Consider the following 22,792-nt stretch of genomic DNA (forward strand, 5'->3'; position numbering starts at 1 on the left):
ATTTCTGCAGAGTCATCCCCAAAAGTTTTGCCTTCATCTTCCTGGTTTCTGAATCTGTTTTCTTTTGCTTTTGGGACTATGCACACTTTACCACTGCTAACCAGTGTAAAAGTGCTTGTGCCCTCTCCTTAAAACATGGAAGAATTGGCTTATACCCAATTGGCACATGTATTTACCTTGTAAATCCCTTGTAATGTGGTATTGCCTGTACTCAGGGCCTGTAAATTAAATGCTACTTGTGGGCCTGAATGTGGTATCCACTTAAGTAGCCCTTTAAACATGACTCAGGCGTGTCATTTCAGCGTGTGTTTTAAACTGCCATTTCGACCTGGCAAAATAATACTTTTCACAGGGTCTAAACCTGCCATTCTAATACATATAGGTCAACACTAGCAGCCCAGGGTGTACGGTGCAGTGTATTTAAAAAGCAGGACACATACTTATAAAGTTTTTCAAGTCCTAGAAGTGAAAATACTGCAATGCCTACCTCTCCCATAGGATAACATAGGCGTCACTTTACTACATTTAATACGCTGTAACTTCCAATTGGAAACAGATAGGAAATTAAGTCTGGTGTCTTAAATGTTTTATTTAAGAGCACTCTTTAATGGTAAGGTTGTATTTATAATCACAATTCTGAAAATGCCACTTTTAGAAAGCTTGCATTTTCTTGTCCTAAATAATTGGTGCCTGCACCCTATTTGTAGATCACTTGACTTGCTCTAGCTGGCAGTTGGATTTTGTGTATTGTCCTCAGACAGTGATTTAATGGGGAGATAAGTGTTGGAAGGATGGGCTACTCTGAATTAACGAGGGGAAGGAGCTGTCACTTAACACACTTCCACATCATAAAGGCAATGCCTGACCACTCTCGTAAAAGGATTGTCACAAGTCTATTGTGACCCCAGACAAGCTGGGACCAGGAGGAAGGGAATACCGACACCTTGGGTGGGAACCTCTAGAAGCTTCCTCCACTTCTAAGAAGTGTAAATGCTGCACCTGAGACCCCAACTCTTCAGTACACTCCCGGACCTGTGGACTCTGCCAGGAAGAAAGACTGCTGTGCTTCTGAAGGGACTTCTACTCTGCGGGGCTTTTGCTCGGGAGGACTGCTTCCCTGCTGTGCTGACCTCCTACCTGCTGCCCTCTTCTGTAGGTGAGATGGACTAAACCAGTGACCCCAGATTGACCCCAACAGCTGGTTGTCTGTCCTCCTGACTACAGCCTCAGAAAGGGAAGGCTCCAATAACTTTAAACCCAGCACCTGGACTCTGCCATCTGTGAGTCTTATCCTGCAATTAAAGCCACGGCAGTCCTAAACCCTTGAAAGTGGGCTTGTAGGTGCTCTGTATCTCCTCTGCTGCACTTGGTAACCTGAGCAGAACCGACACATTGCCTCTGTTGCATGGACTTTGCCTACGCAAGCACTTTGCATAGCAGCCCCATCAGAACTACTGCTGAAGTGTGACATATCCAGGATGCAGGCCCTTGCATCGCAAGCCTCTCATCAATGGCAGCCTCGACAAAGACACAGGCCTGCACATTGCAAGCTCTGCAGCTTCTTCGGAACCAGCCAGTGACACCCCCTCAGTGCAGGAACCTCCTTAATGATGATGCAGGACCTCGCATCACAGCCTTGCAGCTCCTCAGAATGAGGCTGCATCATGTCTCCCACCAGGACCCTGCATAAACCCAGCTGCGCAATGCATCCTTGAGGCAGCACCGCAACTCTTCACAAGCAAGATTACAGACACTAGTTTAGCGGATGTAGTTGGCTCCCTTTAGCCGGCCTGTGCTCAAACGCGATTTGCCTGAACTTGTGACTTTGTCCCAGTCTGGTTTGACCAGATATTCACAGATTTTTGGCGATATAGTCACTGAAATCTTTAAACTCGCATATCTCTGGTTCTACTGATTGGATTTTTGTCATTGCAGTCTTGATTTATTTATTTATTAAAATGTACTCTATTTTCCTAAATTGTTGTGGGATTTTTCTTGTGTTGTATTTTCACTTTATTACTGTATGATGTGCTGCATAAATGCTTTACACTTTGTGTTGGAAAATGGCTCTCTATGCATGGTCACCTCCAAATATTTTGCATTTCTCTTCCCGTTTTTATGACAGCGTTTTTGTTGGCTTTAGGACTCTAAGCACTTTACCGCTGCTAACCAGTCCTGAGATGCATGTGCTCTCTACATAAAACATGGAAACATTGGATCATACCCAATTGGCTTATTTAACTTACTTATAAATCCAACAATTAAAAACACTACATGTGCCCAGGGCCTATAAATTAAATGATACTAGTGGGCCAGCAGCACTGCTTGTGTCCCCCATTTAAGTAGCCCTCTAACCATGTCTCAGGCTGCCATAGCAGAGCCTGTGTGTGCAGATAACCTCTTGCCAGACCTAAACCTTCCCTTTTTATACATATACGTCACCCCTATGATGGGCACTGAACAACCCACAAGGCAGGATGCAATGTAGTTAAAAGATAGGACATGTACTTTTCAGTTTTCATGTCCTGGTAGTGAAAAACTCTCAAATTCCTTTTTATTAATGGAAGGCCTATCTCTCCTATAGGATAACATTGGAACTACATTATTACAGTTTATAAGTATAATTCCCATTTGAGAAGTGAGAGACTTTCCAAGTTTGGTGTCTCTGGACTCAGAATTGAAAATCACAACATATGTTAAAGTCAGATTTTGAATTGCACTTCTAAAAAAAGCCACTTTTAAAAAGCAGGCATGTTTGTACTTTGGACATTTGGCGCCTGCTGCCTGTCTCTAATCACTTGTCTGGGGTTAATGACAGCTGGGTTTAATGTATTTTCCTTAGACAGCCACACACAATGGGAGCTTAAGTATGACTTATTGGGCCATCCTGGGAGGGTAGGAGGGAAGAGCTGGACTCAGCCTCACTTACACCAAAATAAGCTATGTTCTGTTTCTACCCAAAGGGCTTCATACACCCTGTAGTGCATCTGGTGACAGGGCAGGAAGGGAGAACTTATTTGTACTTCAAAGACCTGTCTTTGAAGTCTATCCACTTCAAAGGCTCTACTGGGTATCAGTACTGGACCTCTGACACCAACACTACAGTACACGTCTGGACTTGTGTAGACTCTGACAGGAAGAACAGCTGTGCTGCTGATGGACTGTCTCTCTGCTAGACTGCTGCTTTGCTGGAGTCCTGCCTTGCTGCGCTGCCCCAATGCCTGCTGTTCCCCAGGCTTGGTGAGAAGGATTGGACCTGCATCACTTAAATCCAGAGTGACTCCAAGTGGTCCAGAACCGACGCAGTGCTGCCTTTGCATGGATCTAAGACTTCACTCCTCCTACGGACCAGCACAGCGTGCCGCTCTTATCTCCACATCTAGGTTGATGGTGGCTTCAACATCGATAATGAGAAGTTCACATTGCAGCTCCTGCACCCATTGGACACGACGCATCGTCGCTGTTGTGTGGATAAGAACAATACATCGCCACCCCTGTGAGGATTGATGTTGAATCATCCCGCATCTTCCTAGATGTTGATGCAATCTGGATCAAAAAACATGTATTCAGCGGACCTAACTGTGTTCCTCTATCTGCCCCACGCTCCATCGCGGTCAGCCTGCACCTTTGACTTTGTCTGGTCCTGTGCGATATCCCACATTCCAAGTGCTATTTTACAGTTTAGTCATTAAAATCTCAAGTTCCACTTATTTGATTTCTGTTATTTATGTCTTTTTTATTTATTAAATTAAGTTCTTCTTTTCTAACCTGGTGTGGAATCTTTTTGTATGGTGTTTTTACTGTGTTAGTGTTTAAAGTGTTGCACAAACACTTTACAAATTGCCTCCAAATTAAACCTCACTGCTCTGTGCCTTGCTAATAGAAGGTGAGCAAAGGTTAATTTTTACGTTTGCCTTACACTTACTCTTACTAGGTTTGTGGTTGCTGCCTGACTTAATCTCATATCATAGTCAACCAACAACCCTATTTCTAACACATTGGCTCTGAGTTAAGCCTGACAGCTTTGTGCCAAGCTACCAGAGGGCTGATGACTGGGTAATTTGGGGTTTGACTTGCCCCTCATCCTGAAAAGGATTGTGGGTGTTTGAGTAGAGGTGTTATCACCCCCTCCATATAGTAACCCAATTTCTTACAATGCCCTTGGCATCTACTTTGCATTGTCTCATTACCCAGTAAACATCTCATTCCTATTTCCAGTTGGCTGCTGGCAGAAAATCTAAAGGAACACCCGGGAGAAATATTTTCTAATTGAAAAGAAATGGGACGTTGGCGTTTGAGCTGCCAAAGGACCAACCCAGTGTGGCTTAGGCTGTGTTTCAAACTCTTTGATTCTTTGTATTCAATAACTCTAAACTGCCCAATAGGGTGAACGTGCTGGGCCACAGGTATCATTACAGGAAGGGGAAACAATGCTTCTTTGTTACAGAGGCATTTTGGAGGAAATGTTAGATTATGAGGGTGTTTTAAAGGAAACACCACTGAAGAGGTAAATAAAAAAAAACCTGTAGCAACAACAGAGAAGTTTACTTTTGATGAATGCTGGTGATTCAAACTATCTCCAAATGCAGGGGTGCTTCTACTCATTTGATGCTGACCCATGAGGGAATAAGAAAGATGGGAAAAAGAGATGCCAAGAAAGTATGGTGTAACTGTTGTCCTCCTTCAATCAATGGGGGTGGGGAGAAGGAAATTTCTGATCCATCCAGTTTCCTTTGGCTCAAATCTTTCAATCAGTAGGGGGGTGGATCACTTGTCCTGCCAACCTGGATTCCTCAGGTATTCGGTACGTCCCTTGGTAAAAAAGCCCTCATGCACTCGAGATGGAGTCGTAAATAGTGGTATATCTTGATTCTCCGCTATGGTACTCGAGTGTCTGCATAATCACGGGGTTATATTGTATGCAGCCTCCACCAGGAGGTAGTCTTCCAAGGTTATGTGCAGTAGTGTCCAGTGATTAGTGGAAGTGGTGAAGTTTAAAATTACTCGGACAGCCAGAAAGTAAATTTATTGTTCCGGATTCGAGTTAATAATGGTGAAAATATTCTTGGTATGCGTTCAGAGAGTTACTAGGGTTCTCTACGCTACCTATTTTCGTGGTCTAAAAGGTCGACATGTTTCAGCCCTTATTTGTCAAAGTGATCATTGAGCTTTCTTCAGGACCGGGGTGTGAAGGTGAGAAGGCGACGTATTAATCCTTTCTTGTTGGAGTCAATTTTTGTGCCTATAACATAGAAAATGTGTCACCTTGGGGGAGGGTTAAGGGACTTGTTCTATATACATTTTAAAATAAACAGCCAGCTCTGTGCTGGAAGTGAATTAGCTACATCCCCATGCATTGCTTAGCCCTTGTCCTGTCTAGAGTAACCACATACCCAAGCCCTACCTTTTGTAACTGTTGACCATGAAGATTCTATTTTTAGTCCTGCAAATAAATTGGAAATGTTAATGATGAAGGACGCAAATGTGGTTTTGTGGCCAACTAACTGATATTGGAACCCAGAGATCAGATTTTAAAACCAAGAATTAGCACATGCCTAAAAATGTTGATGTGCTTGGAAAAATCATTGTCTGTAGTGAGCATCAATATTTTGGGCTCCTGTGTAATGAAAAATGTTTGTTCGATCCTTCATTGTTTAAAGACAGCAAATGTCGAAATAGGTAAGATCCCTTCTCCTGTTTATGACATACTCTTGACACCACTGTAACAATTCTCTTAGGTACATCATGAGCCCAAGAACGGAGGACACACTGGCAGAATGAATACATATTCTATTTTCCATAGGTCCTGTTGGAATCCATCGAAATTCAAACACAGTTTTCTCAAACAATGTGTTTTGGAGGAAAGTGTGCTTTTGTGTGATTATCCACACATTTCAGTTTTTTTTACTGATTAGGTGACATATTTGGACATCTCAGCACAGATTTGGCTGCTAAACACCCCTCAGTACAAATGTTCTGATCACCCTAAACATGCTGTTTAGATGGATAACCATGATTGGTGAATTTGACATTTAATTAAGGCCTCAGTAAAGGGCACACTAACTGCATTAGTAGCAAAACGTCACCTGCTGCATGTGAAATGCTGTATATCTTTGAGTTACCTAAATGAGAACTTTCCAAACATGTCACCAAGCCTGTCCTAGAAGTCCTGGTCTGCTGTAGGCAAAGCTGGTGCAAGCACGTCAGGATGAACTTCGTTTAGATTCTTACAAGCCTATCTCTAACAAAAAGTAGGTTTCCTATTAAACATCCTTGGTAGATCTCAAAACAAAGGTGCACAATATTTAAAAGTGAGACATGCCAAGAATATAGATGACATGCTTTCAGTAACATAATTCAGAAGTGCTTCTTATTTCAAAACTCTGCAGGCTGAAACAGTATTTGTGTGTGCAAAGGCTTGCTTTATGTATGAAATCCTTATTTTTAATAACTTGGTCCAGGAATAAGCCAGATATAAAAATCACATCCTTTGGTGAACTTAGATGTTTAGTATTATTGTCATATAGATGAGTTTTAGAAAGGTCACTATATCTCTCCCTAAGCCCTGCCATGCCATAATCTCGTTCTGTAAGACATTCGCCTCCTCTAGAATTGTCAGCTCTCACCAGGATCTGCCTGGAAAGCAAAGGGACCTACTGAGATGCCCTGCTGGGAGATTCCTATCAACAGGACATGTTAAAGGTGGTTATAGTGATTCACACAACAAGGTAAATGTGCCTGCATTTATCAGGGGAATATTAAGGGAGGGGAAATATGCTGAGCTTAAGTGACACGCAGAAAGCATAAGCAGGAACTTCTAGAGAAATATTGGTATGTTTTAGTCTATCTTCGAAGCCAGCTTTACCACAGAAACATTACACTTTTCACAAATGGTGTTACCAGAGGGTCGGACGAGTATGAAGAGGTTTTACACTGCTGAGGATGGAGGTACCTCAGTGTAAAAAAAAGCACCTAGATGAGAGTTTTTGGATAGATTTAGTCACAGGTAAAGGACAAATGCCAGTTTAAGGACACAGAATTGAAAATCAGTGGAGACAGAATTATGGCCATCCATCAATACCTCCCAGTATCATGTGGCTCTGACCACCTGGCAATCAGAACACTGCATGGAAAATTTAGAAGCTCCGGAAATTAAGACTGCTTGCCTTAGTAAGAACTGAGACTTTGGATTCTTCTTCTTTTTTTAATCAAAAGTGCTCATATTATGTTGCAGTGGGTCATGCAGGTTGGCCTCCTGATGTGCATTGGGAAATCAACAAAAAGAGGGCATCTTGAAAGAGTGATAAGCAAGCCGAGTGAGTGTGTACGTTAGGTTGTGCCTAAGAAAGATGGGGGTAGGAAAATCTTTCTCTCCGCTGGATCTATGGCTTCGAGCCCTCAGAAAAACTCCTGGAATTTAAAAAGCCATCAAAATGTACTTGGAGGAGCTATCTAACATTAAAAAAATGTGGGACTTAGGTTTGGTGTTCATTCTCTATGGGCATGAACGATCTGCCAAAGCTACCTGGGAAAGGCGTGATATTCTGGTTTGTCTTGCTCAGAAGGTTTTTGTGCAAGAAAACACAATCTCCAACTGAACTTTCTGCAGAAGTTGTCTGCCCTTATGAGGCAGTGCTCATCCAATGCTGCGGTGCTTGCCTTGTACGTTTATGGGTACCAGAACATTGACTAAGTCTTGCTGTACTGTGAAAGGGTGGGCAAAGGCAGACAAGTGACTTCTGCAGTGAAATCTGTTCAGTGCTTACAGTTTTCAAGATTGCTCCGCTTGCACCTTCTGCCACCTAAACTTAAAGTTTCGAAGGGACCTCATTTTAAGGGCCTGATTTAGATCTCTGCGGATGGGTCAATCGGTCACAGCGGTGACCGATATCCCTTCTGCCGAAATTTAAATCCCATTATGACCTAGGGGCTTTTATATTTCAGCGGACGGGATATCCATCACTGCTGTGATGGAGTAACCCGTCCGCCAAGATCTAAATTGGTCCCTAAGTCCAAAACTAAACTGCTGACGGGTGTGAACAGCCAGGCTTTAATCAACAAGCACTCTATCATAGACAGCCTGAAAGTGTGGCTATCACCCAGTCACACACACATTAAAGAATAACATTGGCATTGGCCGATCCTATTTATTTTTTATTTAACATTTTGTTTATTATTTAAACATTCATGACTCCTGATCCCCTACACAGATGGTTGAAATTCTGATTTCTTTTGAATTAGCCATTTCTTTCTTTTACTACATTGTTGTATTATACATGTAGGGTCCGATTCACAGAACTAACGTAAGACAAAATCCTAAACGTACTACTTTTGGTATTCACAGAAGTTAGGATTTTGTCTTAAATTTGTCTTAAGGCAAAATTAAGAGACTTAAGACAGACTTAGGACAAACTTAAGACAGACTTAAGACTGACTTAAGACAGACTTAAGACAGACGTAAGTTGGGATTTTGTCTTAAGTCTGTCTTAAGTCTGTCTAAAGTTTGTCTTAAGTCTGTCTTAAGTCTGTCTTAAGTATGTCTTAAGACAAACTTAAGACAAAATCCTAACTTTTGCGAATACCAAAAGTAGTAAGTTTCGGATTTTGTCTGAAGTTAGTTCTGTGAATCGGCCCCGTAATTTTTTCACTTTAATGTTGTGTTAGTACTGTTAACACATTTTATAGCCATTTCCTCTTTAAAAAACCTGTTAAATTTGAGTTACAGTAAATGGGCATAATAACAAGATTTCCGGTTGAAGCATGTTTTTATATTTATTTTGTATTGATTCAGCTAATTTAATGCAATCTTAACCATACCTGCCCCCCCACTTACCCCAGTTAACAATCCCTATTTTCACCCTTAGATTTAGAGTGATGGATTTTTTTTTTCAACCTATTTGCCTCTCAAATGCACCAACAAACATGTTCCTAAACAGGTTTCACACTTCTAATTCAGTACAGATTCCGGTTTCATAGATTTTTCTGTTTCACAATAAATAAATGGGATATATTCCACGTAAAATAAAAATCATTTAAGGATATGATTTAATGCAAATCCTGTTGGAAGAAGTGCAAAGATATTGAGGGTAATTGAATCTGAAACAGAATTTTATAACCATTTATACATTTGATCTGTTAAGCAGAAGGGTCTTCTGGAAAGTTCTGGGTTCTCCTAGCAGTCCATGCTTCAGAAAGGTGATTGGAGGGTGTGCAGAGGCAGGCAATCACAGAATTTCCTCATGAAAGGCTTTCAAATTGATGTCAACTTATTTGTGGTCCTCCTGGAAATCCGTGTCATTAAAAGGGCGCTTGTGTGGCATCTTGCTGGGTCTCCCATGACTTTATGTCTTCATAATGGCAGAGAGACCAGAATTCCACAACCTGCCGACTTCAATTTCAAGCACATATTTGATGCACTGATCTCCATTCATTGGCTTCACAGACTTAGAATTTTGGTTCACAAGGCACACCTTTGCTGACTAAGAAATATAACAACTACTCTCCCATATTTCCTTTTTCCACTTCCAAACTTCTACAACTCCCTCTCTTCAGGGAGACATGGACTGGAGAAAAGACCTTCATCATGCTGTCTCTCAGGGACCCTGGACCTCAAAGGAACTTCCACAAGACCAGGGCACAAGTCCTAAAAAAATTGGTGGAGGGACTAACCAAGTCAGGCAGCATGCAAGCAACATCATGACACGTGCTATCAAAGCACATGACGTCATGATTCATAACATTTCACGTGACATCACAGGAAGTGACCTCATTGGAAGTGATGCTCTGATATGTGTATGTTATAACATATGCCAAGTGAAAATGCAATAAGATATGTTTTTTAAAAAGTTGTCTCCTGCAAAGAATATCATGTAACATGCAGATCACAGATTTTTCTTTTATGTAGAGAGGTAAGTGGATTACTGCTTTGACCACAGAGATCCTTTTGTTACTTGCAGTGAATACATTGTAATCCTTCCAGTAGACCACAGTGAGCTATGAAGGGTATTTGACTCATACACCTTCTAACCCAGACTGTCTCATGTAACACATCTTGTACATTAATTTACATACATATGATTTATTTGGAATGGATAACGTGTATGTTATATAAAGCGCTCTGACACTCTTCATTGGGATGAGTAGCGCTATAAAAGAAATAAAATAGTGCTATTTAAATTGTTATTTGTTTAAATAGTGAGATAGACCAACTCATCTTACATTCTTAAAGTGCTTACACTTATATACAACAAATTAAATGCAGGCATCTCTTAAGTGCCTGTGAAGAGAAATAAGGAGTGTGCTTTTGTTTCCTCGCCGGTGCCTTTGCAAGGTTCCAGGACGCCTCCAGTCCCATACTCGATCAAAAGGAAGCCTGCTGGCCCCTTAACCTCAGTCTTTATCATTGCTCAGCTTGAGGTGAAAAAAAACCCTTGCTGCATGCACTTTGCTGCTGGAAATCGAAAGCAGACATTGTGCAGGAGCTGATGAACTTGTCCTGGTGTCTCAAAATTACACAGGGACAATTTCAACATATTTCTGTGGGGCCCAACTTCTTAGCAGGGTGTACGGTTTCCACCCTGTGAAAATAGTGAGTGGATGCCATGTACGAGCATGTACCCCCGACTTGTGCCCTGCTCAAGACCACAAAGAAGTGCGATTTTGTGCATACTCTCTCCCCCACTTTGCACGGCATTCCATCCATCTCAGCACCATCACATTCTCAGTGACGAGAAGTCACATTGGTGTTGTGCATTGTGATTCACAAGAGTTCAACATTTCTTAGTATTAATATCAGGACAGCGAATTGGTCCTTTAACCTATAAAGCATGAGAAACCTGCACAAATGGCTTTGTAAAGACGTACAGATCTAAGACTATTTCAGTTGGAATAAAATCTATATTTTTTGTATAGATCATGTACAAAATCGCAATAATTAACATTTTATTAAATATTTTCAGTCTTCTGCTGCAATACATCTTTACATACATAGCCTTTGGTTTGATGTTGTGGCATATTACACTTGAATAATGAGTAGGTAATCATACCCCATCTCATCAAATTATTACCTCATTTGAATTAATTCTGGTGAAAAAGTTTATCCCTACGGTAAGCAGCCTTTACAACACGGGTATTACCACGCGCTGCTATTACTACGCTGCTTTTACAACGCAAGTGCGCTGTTGTAATGGCACCCGTGGTAATAGCCCGTGTTGTAGTGACATACAACCATCCCTACATATTTCCACAAACATTGCTAATATATGTCAACATTAGTAATGGTGAACTGTAATGCAGCTCATGAACTAAAGCCGCCACCACAAAAAGTGAAGAACAGGTTAGAGAGTTGAAAGATTGCAATGCTGTTTCTTGATAAAATGAGAGCAGCTTGATTATATCTTGTAGCCAGTAAACATTAATGGAATTTTGTGGCAACGATAATAATTGATTCTCCTATCTTACATATTGTCCTTCCATATGAAAACAATTTCAAAGTAGTCAAAGTCCTCTTAGATATAAAATGCTGTTACAGTGCTTGTCTTGTGCCTGCAAAAAGCAACTTTGTATCTGTAGTCAAATACACCTAAAACTAATGTGTTATATAAAAAGAACGTAAAAGTCCAATAAAAAGAATGCTTTATACATCACATGCATCAATAATACCAAATAGAAATATTTAAGTCATTCATTTCAGTTCTTTGGATATAAGTATTTGCTTTTTCTTTACTTTAAGACACCCTCTTCCTTCCTATAGCTTGGCGGATCACTTGCATTCTATCTAAACGCGGTAAGTCATTGGATCTGTTATTCAATGTACATACATCCCTCTAACAAGATCAGAGTAGCACTGTTTCTTTTTCTGTAAGTGAAGACATCTTTGAGAAGCTTCTGTGGGAAATCCGTGAGTGCATCACCTCCTCACTCAAAGCGTGTTCCAGCCTTGATAATATGTTCATCTTAAATTTCTTGAAATCCTGACCCATAAATACGTAAAGTATTGGATTCATGCAGCTGTTGGCTGTTGCAACAGCAGTTGCAATGGGGATCCCAATGCTTAATGCAGAAAGTGAAATACTGGCATGCTTAATTTCCATAATATTAAATATATGATATGGAGTCCAGCAGATGAAAAATGCCACAATGATTGTTAGAATAATTTTGAATGGTCTCCTAGACTTTGAAAGTTTGTTTCTTCTTAGTCTGAGTACAATTGTAATGTAACTACCAGTAATGATGATCACAGGAATAAGGTACCCACAGATGAATCTTGTATATACCACAGCCGTATGTCTCATTTCCTGTAGACCATCGCTCCTAATAGATAGGGAAAAGTTATTGAAGCACCGGGTTTTATCCTCTCGATATTGAACATCACGGAAGAAAAGTGATGGTGAACTCAAAAAGAAGCTAATTGCCCAAGCAACCAGGCAGACGAAATATGCTAACCTTGGGCTGCGATGGTTTTGCGACCAAACAGGGAAGATCACTGAGATGCAGCGATCAAGACTAATGATGGTTAACAAGAGCACGCTGGTGAACATATTCAAAATCATCACAAAAGAGTTCAACTTACATAAGGCCACTCCAAATATCCAATGGAAATTCATGGCTGTATATACAATAGTTAGCGGGAGGAAGAACGTGAATAGGAAGTCGGCAATGGCCAGATTGAGAAGCCAAATTGTGTTGACTGATTTTTTCATCTTGAACCCTATGATGCCGATGACCAAGCTGTTTCCGAGGACCCCCAAAATGCAGACAACACTGTAGATCACAACGGTAAATATCTGCATAGCAATCTCGTGCTCACTTGTTGACTGTTGCGTGTCATCATCAATATCAGGAATGGTAGGATAGTCAGTGTCATTGTATGTAATTTGATAAGATGAGTTTTCATATTCATCCGTATACGCAGCTTCATCATTGTAGTCAAATGTGAATAAGGTTCTGCTCTGCCCATGCATTATCTGCAAAAAAAGAAGTACATTTTTTTAAAAATACGAATTATATAGGACATTCACTGTACATATCCTTAACAAAACATGATTTTTTTAAAAAAAACAGCTCAATGTGTTTCATTATGCTCATACATTGTGGTTTGGTCTGGTTTATTTATCGCATATCAAGGATAGAATATGCGCATATTCCTCTCTAAACCACCTACCGCACAACTGGAAGAGGCTTGAGCAGCCATACAACCCACACACACACTGAAGATGCTGCAGAGGCCATGGCCAGAATCCTGCTTTGAGCTTAATACTGGAGAGACCAGTCTGGAAAAACGGAAGACCATGGTCCCAGCTCTGGATAATTTCTGTTAGATTCAACAATCTCCTTTCTCTCGTCTCCTCTAAGCTGCATTATCCTCCTCTGCAGCCCTGACCGGTGTGATCTGTTCAATGGAGGCAATAGCCTCAGCCTCCCTTTAGGCTCAAGAAACAGAGAGCTTTCCTGAGGTATTATCACATGGCTGGAGTCAGATCCCAGACCCATGCAGCTCAGCTTATGTCGAGGTCTAGAGGTACCAAGAACATCTATATTTTCCTCTGTCCCCCCAAATCAATCTTCCAGTCTGGGTTTAAACAGACATCACTGTACCCAGTGCCAAGCTTTAGGGCGACGTCATTTGCGTGATATGCTGAGACAAATGAGGAGCAGTCTGCAAAGGTCTCTGCGGGCCCAGCATTTTTCAGTGGAAAATAATAATGATAAGATGCCTCTGGTGGTTAATGCACTGAAGAGAGAGATCAGTGACTTGTCTAGTCACAATGTTGTCTCATCTTAAGTAAAGTAGCGTTGAGCGTTAATGTTCCTGCTACAAAGCATAAAGCGTCACATGCCCATCACAGATTTCTATTTTGTGTAGATAGATAGGAGGGTTACTACTTTTGTCACAGAGATCCTGTTGTTACTTGTCGTGAATAAATGCAATCCTTCTGATATAGCACAATGAGCTATAAACCTGCAAACAGAGCTGCAAACAAACTGCAAGGCACAGGGTTAGAACCTCACGTTTGTTTTCAATTTTCGTTAGTCTAAGCTTTCTAGAAGGATTCGTTTGCGTAGTAATACGTTCCTATCACAATGAAACCATGTTGTAAGTTTTAAATCTTGAGTTTATGAGGCAGATTTACTGGGGCAAAGTTTTGTCTTGGAATCTACTTTCTAAAACAAATTCTGATTTGCAGTTGAAAGTAGTTCTATAGTACGGCAAACTCGTGCCATGAGATACTTTATCCTACTTTATCTCAAAGATTTTGATGCTAATCCCTATCTACTAACATTGATAGAAAGGGACTTGCATCAATAAACTTTACCTCCTTGAAGAAAGCATAACTTTAGATAAAAGTTTTATTTCATCCAAACTTTCCACATGCAAAGTTGGAAAAATGTTTAACTTTTGTAAAGCACAGTATTTTGTATTAGAAGCGTACACTCCCAGTATAACACCTATGCTGGATATCACGCACACCACATTACATTATGGTGCAATGGTGTTTGTTTTTGGTGAAAGGCAGAATAAAGTATACCTGCACTAGGGGAGAGTTAAACCGAACGATATCATAGTGCATATGGTGCTGATGTGATCAATCCCCTTCATGCAACATGAACAGGAACTTTTGTTACTGCGCTGTGCTGCAAAGAAACATAGTCGATTCGCCCCTCCGTTTCTCCAGAGCAGACATCATTTTTCTTTTTGTTTATTTAATTGAGCAGAATTAAACCTTACAATGAGCAACTTTAACAATACAAGCAATTATTATTAATTTGTACAACTAAAATTCAATATATCATTTTATCTTATAGCTGAAATCCATTTCCCTCCTTTCTCATTGCCTATAGAAATATCCCCTGTACCTATCAAATAAGGTGCAAAGAGCAAATAATCTATACTAATATAATAAAGAGAGAGCCGAAACCTTTGAGGTGGGTAATCTCAGGAACCACAGCACTAATCACAACACCCAATACAGCATTGGAAAGGACAGTTGCAGCACAAGGACATAGGATATACGGCTGCCCACCATATACATTAGAAACGTAAAAGAACCTTAGGCATTTAGCAGTCCTAAAGTTAGGACTCCTAACTTCTGTGAATACCAAAATGAGTAAGTGCCTTCTGTGAATACCAAAATGGTAGTAAGTTTAGGATTTTGTCTTAAATTAGTTATGTGAATCGGACCCTATGTTTATCAACATTTAGATGACATCTTAGCATGTTGTTCCTGTGCATGGAGGATGTAGCCAGGAAAAATGGTGAGACCTCAATAAATATATGCAACTAACTTAAGACAAAATGTACACTTGTACATTTAACTTTTATTTTGGGCTTAAACAGTACCCATGCAACATTCGACACCGAGGTGCTCAAACTGTTTAAATATTTCACCATAGTGTTTCAGGGTGTGATTGACCCATAATGTTAACAAACTGTGAGTTTTCAAAATCTTTCTAATTCAAACAACTTCATTTCATTCATTGGTGTTGCAAATTTCCATCTGAATGTAGAAATAATGAAACACATTTATGTGGGATTTGCGTCGCGCTGGGACCACTCAAGCTCAAAATGCAGTTTATGAAGCCATGCAAGGCCTTGCGTGGTCCCGAGTTGCTTCATAAATCTGGAGTTACGCGAAGCATTACAAATCGCTGAATTGCGGTACTCTGCCCAGGGAACGCATTCTATGAAAATTGCATGAGTGTTCCCACGCAACGCTCATGGCGTTTGAGGCATTCCCTGATTTACTAATGCACCAAACATGAATTCCCAGGGGAGGTGTAATGAGAAATACGTTTATTTCTTCTTGTTACTTCCTCTTTCTATGTGTAGTGAATTCTGCACACATAGAAAAATGAATATGCCTCTCAGGATTGTTTTTGTGCAGGAAGATGCCCTTTCTTGCACAAAAATATTCCGGCATGCAACACAGGCACCCTTGCACCATGGTGTAGGGTGCCTGCATTGGCGCTAGGCAGCCAAAACAGCGCCAGTGCAGGGACAAAGGCAGGAATGCACCATATTATTTTTTTTTTAAATCTCTGTCAGGCAGCGCAAGGGACTTGCTGCGCTGGGTGTCTTTCCCCTAAATATGCCTCTATATTTAATAACACCAACATATTTATTCTCTAAGGTCTATGGGGCCTATTCATGAAGGATTTGAGGGGCATCTTTGATGTCCAAATCATATACTGAAGATGTATTATCTGTCATCAAATTCTGCATCACCAGGCTCTCCGCACATATGCAATTTTTGAGAATATACATGATAAGTACATTTGCGTAATTTGCTTTTGCGTAGTTACACAACATTTCAACAAAATTAGGTGTAAGTAAACAAAACAAAACTTCATCATTTAGCATTACATTTTAACAAGAAATGCATCCTTGCATGAATTGTTAACGCAAGGACACACTCTTCTCTCGGGGATTTACCAGCACCTTCAGAACCAGGGGCATACCTTGCAGCAGGACACGCTGTGAGGGAAACAGCATTTAGCTCCCGCCAGACGCCGTGAGGGGAACGGCCTTTGGACTACAGAGCCTTCATTGCGGACTACTACTCCCAGAAGCCCCAGCCCCGGGGCCCGCCAACAGCGGCATCAGGCAGCACCAGGGCCCTATTAAGCCACAGCCGGTGCCCCGCAGCGCGGGACGCGCTCTTCTCTCAGGGGTTTACCAGCACCCCCAGAACCAGGGGCATACCTTGCAGCAGGACACGCCGTGAGGGAAACAGCATTTAGCCCCCCCAGATGCTGTGAGGGGAACAGCCTTCGGACTACCGAGCCTCCATTGCGGACTACTACTCCCAGAAACCTCAGCCCCGGCGCCCGCCAAAAGCATCATCAGGCGGTGCCAGGGCGCTATTAAGCCACAGCCGGTGCCCCGCAGAGCGGGACGCGCTCTTCTGTCGGGTGTTTACCAGCACCCTCAGAACCAGGGGCATACCTTGCAGCAGGACAAGCCGTGAGGGAAACAGCATTTAACTCTCACCAGACGCCGTGAGGGGAACGGCCTTCGGACTATGGAGCCTCCATTGCGGACTACTACTCCCAGAAGCCCCAGCCCTGGCGCCTGCCAACAGCATCATCAGGCGGCGCCAAGGCCCTATTAAGCCACAGCAGGTGCCCCGCAGTGCGGGACGCGTGCGGGCGGTGCCAGGCGAAGCCCGGGCATAGGGCAGGCCGTCTGTGGCCATCCGGGGCAGGACGTGGCTGGGCTGGGCCACCCCTCTAACATTTGCTTCAAGGAAAGGTACTGTCTCCCACCAATCATTTTGTTAAGTAATCGTGGGAAAAAAAGAGAACCGAGGTTTGTAAACCCAACGGAGGGGGAGTGGCGACTCTGGACTCTTATTTGGTGAAAGTTTCTAGCATGCTCAATGAGGAAATCGAAAGAACCGAAAGGAGGCTTTCCTTGGACCCAGGCCGTCCTGTTGACGCCATGGTACATGACATTTCAGAGGGTATTGCCTCCCAGCTATTGACTCCATCCCCAGGTCTATCACGGGATTTGATAGACCCGGTTGAACCACCCAGCATATCTCTGAGTTGTCACAACCAGCCCCAAAATGTATTCCCCCTAGGTTGCATTGAAGATGCCTCATCCAGTTTTTCCCCCTCGCCCACCCCACCCATGAGACGATGTACAAGGGCTGGTGGGTTGGTACCCCTTAGCAAGGTTAAACAACAGAAGGGGCAAGGATTCCAAAAGCAAAGCCTAAATCATCCAGACAGCTACCTTTAAACATCCAGCCATCACTGGAGGATTTATCTAGTTCACTCTGGGTAAATCTTAAACAGAAATTAGACTTTACTCTGGCTCCCATCATGTCCAGGCTAACTTCTATTGAAGACAGGGTGATTGCTTTGGAGCAGAATAGTGGGCCAATACCGCAGCATAATGTACCTTCCGCAAGAACAATATTAGTACTCCAGGAGCCTGTTGGGCAGTCAACCATCCCAAAGGTGCAGATCCCTTTGATGCCCACAACTCAGTCTATATTTGATCTTCCTCTTGATGCTGAGGGTTTAACCAGCAAGGACCTAGCCCTTGAATGAGCTGCCCCAAAACACCCTAGCGAGCTGGCAAATCTTGAGAAAGGGGCCCCTCTTGTTACCCTTGCAACTTGCCCGACCGTCCCGATAGCCATTCACAAACCCTTACTAGAAAGAGAAGAATTCCAGTTTATCCCTGAGGCCCTTCCATTAGTACTTGTCTTGGCTAATGCTCCTCCTCTGGGTCCTGGTCAAGTGGAAACTGCAGCCACTTTAATTGACAAAGCAATGTATTGGCTGACCAATAACATGAGGATATCTGTAAAGGGCAGCCAGCAACTAGCCAGGGAAATTATAATGGCTAGAAGGGTGACATGGTTGGGCAATCACACAAAAAGATTTGAAGGCGATTGTATAGCTATGAACTTTTCCAGCCCACAAGTGCTGACTAATGTGCTGGGAAATCTACACCCCCCCAACAAAGGGATTCGGTGAAAATACCACTAACCCTAGAATTTTTTTATAATAGATCTTGGTGTGCAAAGAGCTCCAGCAGGTCTAGGCCAAAATGCCCGCACGCATACCTGCCATTCGGGAGGATGACCCCATCCCTGTTGGATGGGATTAGTCTGAGGAACCGGTTTGGGGCCCTCACCGATATGCAGGAATGCGATTGACTACAGGGTGACTCTAACAATATTTTGAGAAACATTCCTTCAAATGGGCGAGTGAATGACCATCGGGCACAGGGTAATGCAGTTGTCTGTCAAGATCCCATGACACCGGCATGTCCTTTTGTAAGATTGCTGGCCAATGCAGGGACCACTCATGACACTAATTCCCCCCTAGTGACATGTTTTAATTCCATCAGAGAGGGTGGAATTTGTACAACGAATAGTATTTCGCAAAATTCTCAATTAATTAAGTCTAATACTGTCAAGCACACATTAGTGAGGGAGAGTGACATGCTGGGAGGAATAGAGAGTCCCTTAAATACGAGTATAACCCTGCAAAAAAAGGAAGGCTTGTCTCTGCTTTCATGGATTCTTGTGGGAATTGGTAACAAGGTTTTGTCTCCTGAATGGTGTTGTTTCATAGATCAACAATACATTAACATTTTTCAGGAGTCTTAGTCAGTAGCCCCAGTCTTTCGCGTGGGATTTCTTAATTTCTATGTCACCGCAACAAAAAAATCAAAAGGCCGGCCTGCAGGCGGACTGGTGATTTGGGTTCGCCAGAGCTTACGATGCAAGGTGCAACAAATTGGGTCTCTAGTGAATGATATCGTGATGATTAGACTTGAATGGACCCATGGTTATAGCGTGGCTATTTTTAATGTCTATGCCAGGGGGTTAACAGGGGGGCATACTTCTGAGGTAATAGCCGCTCTTGACACTCAACTTGAGGCTCTCCCGGAGCAGATTTTTCCGATAGTGGGTGGAGATTTTAATACCACTTATGAACCACTTGGTCAAGAGGACCAGGATCTCTCGGCAGACCAGGATCTTAGATGGGGAATCCCTAAACTTGATGTGCCTGGTATAAAAAGATGGACAGCTGCAGCCATTCAACTAAAAGCCTTATGCTTTGAAAGAAGCCTTAGAGCAGCAAACGGGAGAACCCCCTCAGACCTGCAGGGAGCGAACACATTTGACAATGGACGGAACAGCAGCCGCATTGATTATCTCCTGGTTGACATAAGACTATGGCATTGTCTAGTACACATGGTCATTAAACCCCGGCTGGAAAGTGACCATAACCCTCTCTGTTCGATATTCCAAGCCCAAAAGGGGGCAGAGATGAGCCTCCAAGAGGAGGGATAACCACACTAGACATTGTTGCTTCAAATAATATGTGCCATGTCAAATGGAATAAACTTATTGAGAACCCTGCAAATTTGGACGCACTCAAAGCAGAGGTCGTGAGCGAATTGGCTTGACTTAATCCCCAAATTAGTAGCCCAGATTTTCCCCTAATTATGCTAGAGGCACACTCCCACCTCTTTTCTAGGCTTAAACCCTTTTTTATTAGGGCTCTGAACCCATAAAATAGAGGCACAAAGCCGTCAATGGCCAGGTGGTATAATGAGTCATGTAAATTTGCTCGTCAAAAATTGAGTGTGGAATTAATAAGGACAAAGAATCCCACCAGAGTGAGAGAGGCAAGGGATTTGTATAGATACGCCCAGAGGGTGGCAAAAAGACAGTGGGATGAGGATAGGTGGTGGGACTTGAGATATGCTTGTGAAGCTAATGATTCCACGCAATTTTGGAACATTATAAAATGGGACAGGGGAGGACTAGCAGAACCTCCTCAAAACAATGTTGCTCAGTCCCAGTGGCTAGAATTTTTTAAGTCCCAATATGCTCTGCCATCTTTTACCAAAGCCAGATTTTTACCATCAAAGATGTTAGTATAGCATTAGATTGTGTGACTGTTGGCAGAGTTCCAGGCATGGATGGCATCCCGGCCGACATTTTTTTAAGTGATAGACCGTCCTGGTGCCAATATTTCGCACTTCAGTGGCCAGGGGTGCTTCCATTCCATCTTCGTGGAAGGGAGCTGAAATAATTCCTGTTTTTAAAAAGGGTGATAAATCCCTCCCAAATAATTACCGGCCCATTAGTCTCATAGACTCAGCACAAAAACGTATTGGTCGATTAGTACAAAACAAAGTTCAGACTTGGGTAGAGGAACACAACATTTAATCTCCATTTCAAGCCGGCTTCCATCCCTGCACTAGCTCTATAGACCAAGTCTTCTATTTTATTACACTCTATTGGAGGAACGTGGTCTTGACTGAAGGGTTACTTTATGCAGTCTTTGTTGACTTGAAATCGACTTTCAATTTAGTCCCCCGCTGTAAACTTTGGAAAGTTCTTGCTGAATTGGGAATGGCCCCTAAGCTACTGACCATCCTCGTTCGCTTACATGAGAGCGACTTTGCTGGAATCAGAAGGGGGGCACAGGGTGAGGTTACTGACTCATTCCCTGTCGAGTGTGGTGTTCGGCAGGGATGTGTCTTGGCCCCCACCCTGTTCTCGTTATATATAAACAGAATAGTTGACCATCTTTGTAGTTCCCCCACTGATGCCCCTGTAATAGCTGGGGTTCATGTACCTGTCCTCAAGTTCGCGGACGACACGTTGATTATATCACGGACTCCGAGCGGGCTGCAGAAGGCTGTTAACGCTTTTGGGGACTTTTGCCAACTGCGCGGATTTGAGATTAATACAACAAAAAACAAGGTCATGTCCCTCAATCAGCACAAATCTTTTAAAGGTAGAATTTTTCTGAACAACACACCCTTAGAGCAGGTGGAGGCTTTCACCTACCTAGGTATTCTACTCCAGAGTAACATGCGTTGGAAACGTCACACGGACATGGCCACTTTAAAATTTCATCAGCTTGCAGGTGCCCTATTGTCTAAACACAAATCCTCTCTCACAAAGCCAATAACACCAGCTTTGGAGATATACAGTATGAAAGTGTTAAGTGCTACCCTGTATGGATCCGAGTTATGGGTTTTACCAAAGCACCCCTACTGTTCCGCTTTTACTTGATTTAGGTAGGAAAAATGTTGTAGATATAGCGAGGTTACGCCCACTTTTGTACTGGAGGCGAATCTGGACCACCCCCAAACTCACACACTATGTTCAGGCTCTGAAGGACGTGATCTCGGTAGATCACTTTCATAAAATCCATTGGCTCAAAGAGCTTAGATCTCTTTTAATAAAGTTAGATCTAACCCTCTTATGGGATGAACCGGACTCATCAACCTTTCCCTCAAAAAAACAATTGAAAGTAATATACTGGGAAATAGTCTTGACATCATCCCATAGAGCCAGTATGAACACTAATTGTTATGTTATGTTATGTTATGTTATGTTATCCTGATTTATTGAGTGCACAGCTGCCCCAGCAAAGGGGCGTCCTGGCGCTAGTGCAGAACAAAAACCGGACAGGAGATGGAAAACACAACACAGCATCAACAGAACTAAGGGGCTATGGGGAAAAGAAAGGTTTTAACCGCCTTCCTAAAAGCAAGGAGCTCATCAATGGCACGGATGTGGACGGGCAGAGAATTCCACAGTTTGGCGGCAAGGATTCGGAAAGAGCGGCCGCCAATCCTGGATCTCTTGAATTTAACTGGTCGCTTTTTAAACTATAAATCACTGCCTTTTTGTGAAGCATATTGGGATATCATTGAGAGCCCTTTAGATCGTAAACTGTTTTTTCAGTTTAGGGTAGGATCCCTACCAGTCAAAGCTTTTACCTACAAATGGGCGCAACCCCCAGATAACAAATGTCATAAGTGTTTAGACATGGCTGATACAATAGCCCACGTATTCTTTGTATGCCTCCTCTATGCTGGCCCACGACGCAAATGGCTGAGACCCACTTGCTTAAACCTGGGCACCCGGAGGCACATAGAAGCTCTAAGGATATTAGAGTCAGATTGTACTCCGTGTATAGTTGTTGTTGTAGCCACATTTTTAAGGTGGGCTTGGATTATACGTACACGTTCTTTACTGCCACCCGCTGCTAGCTAGCACAATGAATGATGCTATTAATGCTCTTCTTATTTTTATGAATTAATTTTTATTGGATCGTATATGAATTTTTACTTGTTTTTTAATCGACAGTAATCATTGGAATTTAATAATTTCTTATCTTGTGTATGGTTATGTACTATTTATTGTGTCTTGTGATAGATGTATTGTGCGTGCTTTTATGACTCACTGTCGAATAAAGCTTTTTGGAGCGGACACATTTAGTGCTGAAAAAAGGGCAAAAG

The 22,792-nt window shown here is 42.4% G+C and overlaps 1 protein-coding gene across 4 annotated transcripts in view; it reads right to left on the minus strand.

Moving 5' to 3' along the window:
• Positions 1 to 8,694: 8,694 nt before the first annotated feature.
• CMKLR1 (chemerin chemokine-like receptor 1) overlaps positions 8,695 to 22,792 on the minus strand; it is a 317,974-nt gene continuing 303,876 nt past the window's right edge. For all 4 annotated transcript variants that reach the window (XM_086943088.1, XM_086943085.1, XM_086943086.1 and 1 more), the window contains one exon: positions 8,695 to 12,965. In XM_086943088.1, coding sequence (XP_086799214.1) covers positions 11,835 to 12,962 — 1,128 coding nt within the window. In that variant the 5' untranslated portion in view covers positions 12,963 to 12,965 and the 3' untranslated portion in view covers positions 8,695 to 11,834. The remainder of the gene's footprint in view (positions 12,966 to 22,792) is intronic.

Source organism: Lissotriton vulgaris, chromosome 11, assembly GCF_964263255.1.
Source record: "Lissotriton vulgaris chromosome 11, aLisVul1.2, whole genome shotgun sequence".
Lineage (NCBI taxonomy): Eukaryota > Metazoa > Chordata > Amphibia > Caudata > Salamandridae > Lissotriton > Lissotriton vulgaris.